At 35.2% G+C, this 11,429-nt stretch overlaps 1 protein-coding gene across 1 annotated transcript in view; it reads right to left on the reverse strand.

The window, feature by feature from the left end:
• The window catches only part of LOC128994687 (uncharacterized), a 74,233-nt gene that overhangs the window by 8,042 nt on the left and 54,762 nt on the right, over positions 1–11,429 (reverse strand). Inside the window, exon 23 of the mRNA XM_054419411.1 lies at positions 1,705–1,866. Coding sequence (XP_054275386.1) covers positions 1,705–1,866 — 162 coding nt within the window. The remainder of the gene's footprint in view (positions 1–1,704; positions 1,867–11,429) is intronic.

The raw sequence follows: 11,429 nt of genomic DNA on the forward strand, positions 1-11,429 counted from the left end.
CTAAAAACACACTACTTTATTAGTTTCCTTGTAGCAGCAAACCTAGGTACTCGTTAAACCTAATGTTATTTAAATAGATCAATTGAAAATCAATTTGGCCAAATGGAAATTCGCTTAGACGGCAGGTTTGCTGCGGCGGGGGTATTGTTTATTTTCAAACCAAGTTAGAATGGAACTATTTTACCGAACTTGTTTATTTGGCTAATGGCGGAGGACATTATTTCGTCGGAAACTCACAACACGATTACACAATATGTAACGATGTATTCTACACCCGTTACAGTTTTACGTTTCCGAAGGTCGGTACGTCAAATCAGGAACGTACAGTAGTACCAGACCCTCGCGCTCTCTTTCTCCTCGGCGCTCTCTCTCTAACGCACAACCAAACTCTGTCCTTACCGCCAGAGTAGGGACGACAGGAGAGGTAGGGGATCCGCGCCATTCGAAGCTTCGATTCCTAGTAAGGTCGTGTTGCTGCTAAAGCAACCTAGGAATTCATTACATTATTTTCGATACGATAACTAAAATTTTTATTTTATTAACTGGTTTCCTCCCAGTATCGTTTTGTTGCTGCTGAAGCAACCTGGGAGTATTTTGTTTTGTGTGTTGTTTTGCGTCGATATTTTTATTTTATTAAATCGTTCAATCCCAGTATAGTTTTGTTGCTGCTGAAGCAACCTGGGTATTTTATTGTGTCTTGTTTAACGTCGATATTTTATGCACTATTAACTCGTTCCATCTGAGTATCGTTTTGTTGCCGCTGAGGCAATCTGAGTGAATTTTGTTGTATGTCGTTTAACGTCGATATTTTTAACAATTAACTCGTTAAATCCCAGTATCGTTTTTTTGCTGCTGAAGCAACCTGGGCTTTCGTGTTAATAACGTTTGTATTTAGTGTTTTATGAGTAGGTCCTTCAATACTTAGAATAGTTTTGTTACCGAATGAAAAGCATTGGTCTCTAATTAGACAAATAATATCTACTCCGTATTTTTTTATTTCAACAGGATACAGACAATCCAGTATATTCTAAATTCACCCATAGCCGAACCTAAATTTCATGTACCGAACGTTTTTTTTTTGGAAACACGTCCCTTCCAGTCTTTGTGTGTTGCTCTATAAGGCAACCTGAAAGAGCTCAATTGGCAATCTAAAACAGTGACAATGATGATAGTGAGATATTACCGAAATTAGGTATCTTGTCTGAGTCACTCAAAATTATTTTCGTATCTGCGATGACAAACCCTGGCATCCACTGAGCCATCCGAATACCTAAATTAATATGTTGACTATTTTTCAATAAAACGGAAAAACACGTCACAAAGAGTTGAAAATGAAACGTTGTCACTCGATAGTCGATAGAAACTGGTTACTATTCGTATAGAAACTGGTTACTATTCGTATTTCAGCCCGATTGTAATTTTTTATTAATTACTTGAAACACTTTTTTGGCCAACTTGATTTGTTTTATGTTTTTGCAAAGCTCCAACTAATTATGTGACCAGTTGCGAAGTATTCAAAAAGGTCCGAACTATTCGACCACCGTCAAACTATTCAAAAAATCGAATACTCACAGATAGAACGAATCGATTTGAATAGTAGTTTTACTATTCGATTAGATTCAAAATTTCGAATATTCGCACACCCCTAGTATTCAAGTATTCACATTTAAAAATCACCAGGCAATTATTTAATTTACATCTTACCTTAAACTGTTTTCCCTGAATAAAGCTAGAATGTTTTCTGTTGTCATTTCAAAACATAAAATATTTCCATCTTCCGCATAGTAGGTTGATGTTGCTTCTAGAAACTGGTTGATACATTTGTCTCCAACTGTCAATGAAGACTGAGGATAATCTTCCATGGCACTGTAAAATATTAACAATATTGTCATTGTCAGAATGCAAAACATCTTTGTCTGTAAGTAGTTTCATGTATGCAAACATGTTTAGAGTTAATAATTAAGAAATTTAACTAATTTCATTTACTATACATTTTTTAAGGATTACGCCTTTTTGGCATGTTGTTTTCAGTGATGGACACCATTTAGCGATCCTATAGCCATCACTTCGGTCATTTGTCTGACAGTTGGGAACAGACCTGTTCAATATTGTCAGTCATAGAAGAAGGTTGTGTTTTCCTTGTCTCTGTGAGTTTTGTGTCTAGTTTTCCTTGTCGCTGTTTTTGTCAAGTTCTTGCAAGGTAAGTTGTGACAATTGTAAGGAGGTTGAATTAAAGAATTCTGATTTAATTGTTTGTTGTAATTATACATGTAAATTAGAATATCATTACAAGTGTGCTGGGTTTACCTAAGCCATGTTTAAAAAACTAACAAAAGCAAGCAAGATGGAGTGGATCTGTGAACTATGAAAATCAGTTAAGATAAATGGACAAAATGTAGAGGATGCAGAAAAACTAAAAACATTCCTGGAGGGAGTAGTTACACAATTAAAGTGATTGACTGAAAGAATATAATTAATTAAAGAATATATTAAGAAAATTAAAAAAAAAAACAATGATCAAATGGTTTAAAGTCAGGGGTGTATAGGAATCCAATATGATGACATTAATATACAGTTAGGGGTTCTGCCAGTTTTGGAGAGAGCAAGATTCAGCAGCTAAATACCAGCAAGATGAGCAGATAAGTACATTGGAAGCAAGCCTAAACCAACTAGAACAATATGGACAAAACAGAAACATTGAGATTAATAAAGTTACCGAGCAATAAATATGTCTCAATTAAGTGAGAAATTTGTTATTCACTGAAGGTTGGTTAGCCCAATTCTGTTGTTAGGGATTTTTATATTAAAAAACTTAAGCCATCAACATGTTTTTTTTTATAAAAATAAAATAATTTTAAATAATATTTGTGATTTTGATGGATGAAGATCTGATGTATAGTACAAAATATCAGTTTTCAAGACGTTAGCAGTTTCATTGCTTCAGGTGATAAAAAGCTTTACAAACAGGGAATAACAATTTCATAGGATCAATTAGGAAAAACTGGGATGAATCTTCGGCATCTTTTGGCATTCGTTTTTAAATACTAGAAGATGTCATTTTTACAGGAAATAATATTTTAGAAAGTTTATTAGATATAATGGATTTGTTAAGACTATTTTGACAAGATTTTCAATTTAAGGAAAGATGATAGAGGTGGAGGAATCTTAATTTTAAGCAGAAGGGATTTTACATTGCAAACAGTAGTAATTTTGAAAGCAATGCCACAAAGGTGAAGTTCAATTATTCACTAAATATTGTAGTAGCAGTATACAGACAGCCTGATGGCGCTCTTTCAGAAATCAAATGAGACACTTTATATTTATTAAATAGTTGAGGTGATTCGAGTAATGAAAGGTAATCTAATGAAAGGTAATCTATTAGTAATTGGAGATATAAATCTAGACCTGAAGGACACTGAAAAGAAAAAGTTTCACAAGAGTGGAGATAAGAGCAGGAAAACTGACACAGACATGGAGACTTTTTTCACCATGCTTAGCTGAGAACATGGAGGACAAAGGTCAGTGCAGACACAGTAAAAGTAAAGAATGTCAAGCCTGACAACTCTTTCCCAGCCCACCAACCGACCAATGTCATCAAACATATCAATGAGGCCTTTCTGGGACAAGTATTGCATCGGAGAAACTGGCTGTCTGTTTGAAAGTGCTACAAGTGTCAATTAAATTTGTGATAAAACTAGCAGTTACCCGGTGCATGTTGCTGCGCTAACAACTATTATTTTAAATAGTAATTTGTTCTTTATGATAAATAATAAAAATGTATACCAAAAACAAAAATAGAATATTTATTTTATTTAATTGCCAGTGGATAAACAATGTTTTTTGTTTTTTATTATGTGTATAAATATATAAGTTTTTAGACGTACCTACCACCACGTGAGCACATAACAGACAGCTATGTTGTGTGCTCACGGGGTGGTAGGTATCGCCAGTTTAAATTTATTTAGAAAATGCATGCTTTTCACATAGACAGCTGTATATGTGAAAAGCATGCATTTTCTAAATAAATTTAAACTGGTGATAGTCAGGGATTGCCTTTGTGTCTTATAATGGTGATTGCGAAAGCAAGATGCAAAGGAAATTGTGCAAAGGAAATTGTAGTCGCTTGAATTCAAAGGGTAATTCGGCTGAAATCATCGGTATTTTTGGGAGTAAGACTATTTCTCCTTTAAATTTACCATTGATGATTGTTGATTCGGTCAAGTTTGGTGTCATTTTTGTAATCGTCAGTCTGGTTCCGTTGCACAGCGAGGGTGGATTTAAGTTTCACATTAGTATTACTGGAGTTCCTTCTTTTAATTACATTAATGTGGTGGTTTAATGACAAATTGAGAGGCATTTGAATACCTGAGATAGCACGCACGATTATTATTCACTTAATAATTAATTTATGTTAGATTGTGTGGGTATGGAACACAAGATGAAGATATTAAGGCGTTGCAATCCCTTTTATTGTTTATAATACTTTGATAAAGGTTTTTACTTTTTATGTTTACATTTTTAATAGTGGAGAATTTAAACGTTGTTGAGTGCACAGGTGTGCTGCGATTGGGGTTTAATATATTTGGGTGGAAAGAGTGTGGCACCATTTCAAATCATGACTTATACAGAATGTTGCAATTATTCATACCTACTAAACAGTTGGTGAAAGCAAACATCTGCTTTTAAAATATATTTATTTGTAAACATTATAGTTCCAAAAGTCTGACATTGGACTCCTTAAAAGTTAAAACCCTCTGAGGCGGAGGCCTTTTGAGGGATCTGCGCCAATTTTCACATATAGGCCCCTACCATCCTTGAATAATGCTTAATAATGCCTGAAAGTTTTATTACAATCTGTCAAGCGGTTTTGGAGTCCAGGGTATATACATACATACTTCCTCTTTTATCCTATAGATTTATCAATGTTTTAAGGAATCGTATAATATTTGTCCTATTATAACAAAATCTCAAACTAGAAAAAATCAAAAAACCATGGATAATATTATAGATTGTTGGGATGATGAAGAATAGAGATAGACTTTTTAGGATACATAAAGCAAATTCTTGCAATATATCTAATCTAATCTAATTTATACAGCCACATATGTAGCTCACTGACTGACTGACTGATCAGGTATACAAATTCTAACATACTTCTAGAAGAGTTATAGACTTGAAATTTGGCACGATTATAGGTCTTGGCCCTAAGCCACCCAGAAAACTTAAAAAAGTTACACTTTCCTATTTTATCCCTCCCTAAAAAAATTAGAATGGCGGATTTTTAGAAAATTCCGGAAAATTTGTTTTTTTACGTTTGTTGTGGCTAAACCATTGGTTTGATAAAAAAAAAAACAGAGAACACTTACTGTGTTATGATTTAAACTAGCTATATTGTAATTAAATGTTTTTTTCTATCTCTACCCCTTCACCCTTATATATTGCCCTAAACTTCTTAAATTTTGGTATTTTTTCCTCATGTTTCTTTGTTTAAACGTCTGTTGTGACTCAACCGTAGGTCTGATCAAGAAACGGAGAGCACCTATTTTTAACAATCTACAACTTTGTAATTTAATATTTTTTTCCGTCTTCACTCCTTTACCCCCAAATTCACGCTTGAACTTGAAATGTTGCCTTTATTTCCCTGTTTTTGGTCGTTTAGGCTGCCTTGGAGAAGGTTAAAAATGTTTTCGTCATGTTTGACCTAACACTTATATTTAACTATGTCTAACATTTATCCCTAACCGATTTAGGAATTTTAACTCACCCTACTCAACCCTCAAAATTGGGGGGGATGATTTAAGTGAAAGGGAATCCTGAATTTGAAGTTTTCCTTCAATTTAAAATTACAGAAACGTACGATTATATAAAATCAACTAATGTTTTATATACAAATTTTTATAGTGTACATTTTGTTCCATTGCCTTTCATGTATCTTTGCTTCAACCCCCTTAGAAAAACGCAATTCTGATAGTTGTGTCCTTAGAATAAGCCCACTTACCCACTCATATTAGAGCTAGAACTTTGAATTTTTTTAGGGGTGTTGGGTATTTGGTCCAAATTACCTTAAAAATGTTTAAAATCCTCATTAACTTAATTTAACCCCTCTCCATTAATTAAATTACCACCCATGTTAATCTTATGGAGAATAAACAAGCTAAGAGTAAAATGCCATTACAAGCATATTAAATCATAAATCTTTATTTGTCATTAAATAACAGAGTTACAAAAGACCTCGTCAACAATGAAAATGACATCAAAAAAGGGCCTTAGATTACTAGATAGTTATTATATTACTAAGCACAGCCATTAAAAACCTCAAGACTGTCATTGGTACAGAAATTGACTATTTCACTGACTTAGCCTGAAATGCACAGGAATACACTTAACACAACAGTAATAACAAGAAAATAAAAAATTAAAAATCATTTGAAAAACACAGAACTGTAGTAACAAAAAGTGAGGTACTTAACCAAACAAAGTGTTTGAAAGACTGGGTATCAGTAGACTAGGGACTAATTAAGAACTACATAAAAATTTTACTGTTTACGGCAAAAAATTCATTTAAACCGTAAAAAGGGTCGTTGGCAAGCCTAACTATCGACTTTTGTTTTAGCTGAGTAGAAGGAATGTAAAGTATTTCACTTGCAAAGCAATTTACTATTTTACGGATATACTAGCAAAACTTAGTACTTTGGTATCATCCGGAGGCCACCTTTATACAGCGCGCTGCTGCGGTTGTGCTAGGTGGGGTTATCATTACATATGTTTGTAGGACTTTCCTTGTTTCGTTATGAATTGAAAGATACCAGAGTCATACTTTCGGCCACCAAATCCCCTCCAAGTAGGCTAAGGTCAGGTCGTTGACTGGAGCGCGCGTATCATCTGTATCTCTGGTATTGTTACTCATCTGGTATCGTTATAGGAAAGTCCTACAAAAATCTTTATGATAACCCAACCCAACAAAACCGCCGCAGCACGCTGCATACCTACTTGGCGGAGTACATGTGGCAGCTAGCGGCGGTGACCCATTCAACACAATCCTCTACGACATCGCTGCCTTCCGGGAGGCAGAACTCAAAGGCAGCTACTCGTAATCATGTCAAATTTGTACAATAAGTCAATTAATATATGTTTTTTCCAATTATGTAGTTATTTTTGGTCTCCGGTAAAAAAAATCCCTCTAAAATAAATGGCCTCCGGATAATACCAAAGTACACAAAACTATGCTGTGCTATTGTTAATCTGGTGTAGGGCCTATCCAAACCAGTTCTTCCCCTTTAGTCCAGTCAATGAATGATCCAAAAGTAGGTGTAGAGTGCGTGAGCAGGTAACTAAGCGATTCCTTCAGAAACTTGTTCAGGGGGCTTAGGGTGTTAACATACCAAAAGTCCTGACTCCTAGGTGGTGAGCCAGGGGGTGGAGGGGGGAAAAGGGGGGGAGAAAGGTACGCATTTTGGGTTTTTTGATTATATCTCGAAAACTATCAACTTTTTGTATACTATAGTAAATTATAAAATTGAAGAAGATTAAATTTTCTACAAGAAAAGTATATAATGTGTTTATTTTGGTTCAACAGATTACGAGTTATAACTTATTTAATTGATATCTTATTAAAATACTCCTTCCATAAGAAATACATGTAAATTAGTATGCGAAATGGGGCGAATCCTATCCGCCCAAAGGAAATATAACTGATATTCTGGAAATCTTGACAAAATTTTCAGTAATTTGACACTTTAATCATGAAATTTTGTCAAAAATTAAAGCCAGGGTGAGCGTTTAAAAATGGGATGATTTAAGGTTTTTTTATATTTCCAATAAAAAAACGCCAAAACTTGACATTTTGTTACCTCGCCCTCGCCTTAATTTTGAATCAATTTTAATGATTAAAGTGTCAAATTACTGGAAATTTTGTCAAGATTTCCAGAATATCATTTATATTTCCTTTGGGCGGATAGGATTCGCCCCATTTCGCATACTAATTTACATGTATTTCTTATGGAAGGAGTATTTTAATAAGATATCAATTAAATAAGTTATAACTCGTAATCTGTTGAACCAAAATAAACACATTATATACTTTTCTTGTAGAAAATTTAATCTTCTTCAATTTTATAATTTACTATAGTATACAAAAAGTTGATAGTTTTCGAGATATAATCAAAAAACCCAAAATGCGTACCTTTCTCCCCCCCTTTTCCCCCCCTCCACCCCCTGGCTCACCACCTAGGAGTCAGGACTTTTGGTATGTTAACACCCTAAGCTCCCTGAACAAGTTTCTGAAGGAATCGCTTAGTTACCTGCTCACGCACTCTACACCTCATTCCTTGACTGGACTACTTGTGCAATAATATGCTAAAAAATGAGGATTTTTTTTTAACAAAAATAACACACTCGAATATATACAAATTTACAGTTGTCAGATCACCTTTTGCAAGAAGTTTACAATGGTCCCTTAACCCTGAATTGGTCAAGAGTGTAGGTATAGCGGCAAAAACAATTGAGGTAGATCATGATCATCCATTCTGTAACAACTTAAACACTCCTATTTTTACCCCCTAGAATTTGGGGAAATTATTTGGAAATCTCCCAAAAATTGGGGGTTGGGGGTAGTTTTTGGAAAATGTTCCAATGGGTGCGTTAAGTGATATCTCTTTTTTTTAAAGGTATGTTCACTGAGCATTTTGATGAAAATATTTGAATCTTATCTTTATGGTCATGAACAGGGTGTTAAAAAATTCTGAAATCCAGGGTCTTACAGTTAATTTTACTGAAACTGCCTACATTGTAAGGGAACACAATTTTTATCCCAGAGGCGCCTTTTCCAAAAATACCCCAAAATATACCTCTCTCTACGCCAAAATTAAGACCCTTAAAATGCAGGAAATTTTGAAAAATTTAAGAGCTTACAAGTAAATAAACGCAAATAGCAACATAGGTTTTCTAGTACATCATTAAAAAGGTGTTTAACACATTGCCCGCTTAAGACGTCCTCAACCCATTACGAAATAGCGGAGGACGTCCTAAGACGTCCTTGTGTAAGGTTAAGCAAATTGTGTTACAGTTGTCCCAGTTTTCAAACTAGGGAATTGAAACTCTGTCAGCCCTTGGGGGACATACTGTAATATTACGTCATTACCACCGCTTGCAGATCCGTCGCTCCAGTTGGTGGCGCTCGCGGCGGAATTTTTGCGAACCTTCTAGTACAAACAGAGCAGGTGGGCGGCAGTCCGACACGTGCTCCGGGCGTATTGTAACCTATTCTAGTGCGGTTTTTTGCTACTTTGTGTATGTTTTGTCCATTGTGAGTGTTAGTGATAGTGTGGGATTGTTACATTTTGACAAATGGCTTCCACTTCTGGCACTGCAAATGTGCGACGAAATAGTGAAGAAGAAGATGAATATTCTGAGACTACAACTGACTCAGGTGAGTCGGAGTCTGACAATGAAGACCCTATTCATGGAAATGACTATGTACCAAACTGGCAACCTCGCTCATATGGACTAAGGGACCTTCCCTTCACCAAAGAACCTGGGCTTTGTGCTCCACCCCCTGGTTTGAATAGCCCTATTGACTATTTTTTTTTTTTACTAATTGACGATGTGTTTCTTGAGTATGTTGTGCGTGCCACTAATGCCTATGCTCTTGAATTTTTTTGTGGCCCTAGAACTACCCCTGGCTTACGTATCCACCACTGGAAGGAGCTCACCGTTCCAGAACTGAAGATTTTCCTAGCACTACTAATTCACCAGGGTAATATCAAAATAAACAGATTGCAGGATTATTGGAGAGCTGATGATTTGTTTGACTTAGGTTTCTTCAGAAAGCACATGTCTAGAGATAGGTTCATGCTTATTTATAGGTGTCTACATTTTTCCTTTCATGACGAAGAAAACAGAGACAAACGCCTACACAAAGTCCAGCATTTCCTTGACTATTTCAATAATAAGATGAAGCAGGTATACTATCCCTCGAAAGAACTTAGTATTGACGAGGGTATGATGCTTTGGAGAGGTAGACTAGTATTTCGCCAATACTTGAAAGGAAAATGCCATAAATATGGCGTGAAGTTTTATTCCCTTTGTGAGAGCCAAGGACGTACTCTTCAACTGATCATTTATGGTGGGTCAGGGGACCAGACTGTTGGTGGAGTAGGGCATGCAGCTAAGGTTGTGATGAAACTTATGCAGCCTTAAGGTGCATTGTCCCTGAAGCGACTCATGCGATAGTAGCTGAGCGATAGTAGCTCAGCTATAGTAGCTCAGCGATAGTAGCTAACCATATCATTGTCCCTGAAGCGATTGTTCTAGAGCGATTCTGTTCATAGTTTGCTGACTTTCGAGTGAATTGGTTCCATGAGTGCCATGATACCACCTAATTTTAAAACTTTTTATTAGCTCGCTTTCTTGTCCGGTTCATAATTTGCAATCAACTTTAAACAAACTTCCCGACGAGCTAGAGAATTGAAACTTTAAACATATGTATAGCTCACAAATGGATGACAATGCAATATTATATCATTAAATTTTCATTTTTCCCTTGGGCTAAGCCCCATGGGCTTCCAAATTTTCCATGTTTACATTTTTGAAGAATGTAAATATTTCAATTGAAGTCAGCTGTAAATACTCAAATTTGACAGTTCGAAAAGCAGAGGTTAAGAGGTACAGGTTCTGCTCCCAAGGGATTCTAAAAATATAAAATAAGCAGTTCAAAGGAAAGATAAAACATAATAATGATTACATTTAATAAGGGTTTGGTTATGTATTAACAGGCCATATAATATAGATTTGACACATTTACACATTAAAAACTAAAAAGTAGAAAATAATTATAAATAAAAATACTTTTAAAAAGTGCCACGTTTTTAAACACAATAAAAAGTAAAAATAATTTATAAATATGTGTAGAGAATAAATATTTGTAAAATTTAAAACGAAAAACGAGGAGCGCATGCAATAGATAATAATAGTTCAATAAGTGAAGATAATAATTGTGAATTAGCATGCGCCCCACGTTTTTGTTTGAAATCTTACAAGTATTTATTCTCCCCACATATTTATAAATTATTTGTTACTTTATACTGCGTTTAAAAACTTTGAATTTTTTTTAAAGTATTTTTATTTATAATAGTAGTTATTTAATACTATGTACATGTATGATCTTCCCACGTATGATGCTATCCCGACCCATATATTATCTTAAGCACGCTGATCTTTATACAGACTGTTCTTCAAGTCGTAAATGGCTGAATGAGGTGCTATTGCTTCTAACAGCTTTTCATCTTCTTCAGGTGTAAAAATCAGTTTTGTATTCTTTGAAGACATTACGACCAAAACAATTCCACACTCAACACAAATCGCTCAGCGACTGCGACTCTGACTCCCCTCAGAGCAGACCCGCTACAGTCGCTGAGTTCAGCCGCTAGCCG

Source organism: Macrosteles quadrilineatus, unplaced genomic scaffold (assembly GCF_028750875.1).
Source record: "Macrosteles quadrilineatus isolate MER2022 unplaced genomic scaffold, UCM_ALF_1.0 Scaffold_5__1_contigs__length_97177068, whole genome shotgun sequence".
In the NCBI taxonomy this organism is placed as follows: Eukaryota; Metazoa; Arthropoda; class Insecta; order Hemiptera; family Cicadellidae; genus Macrosteles; species Macrosteles quadrilineatus.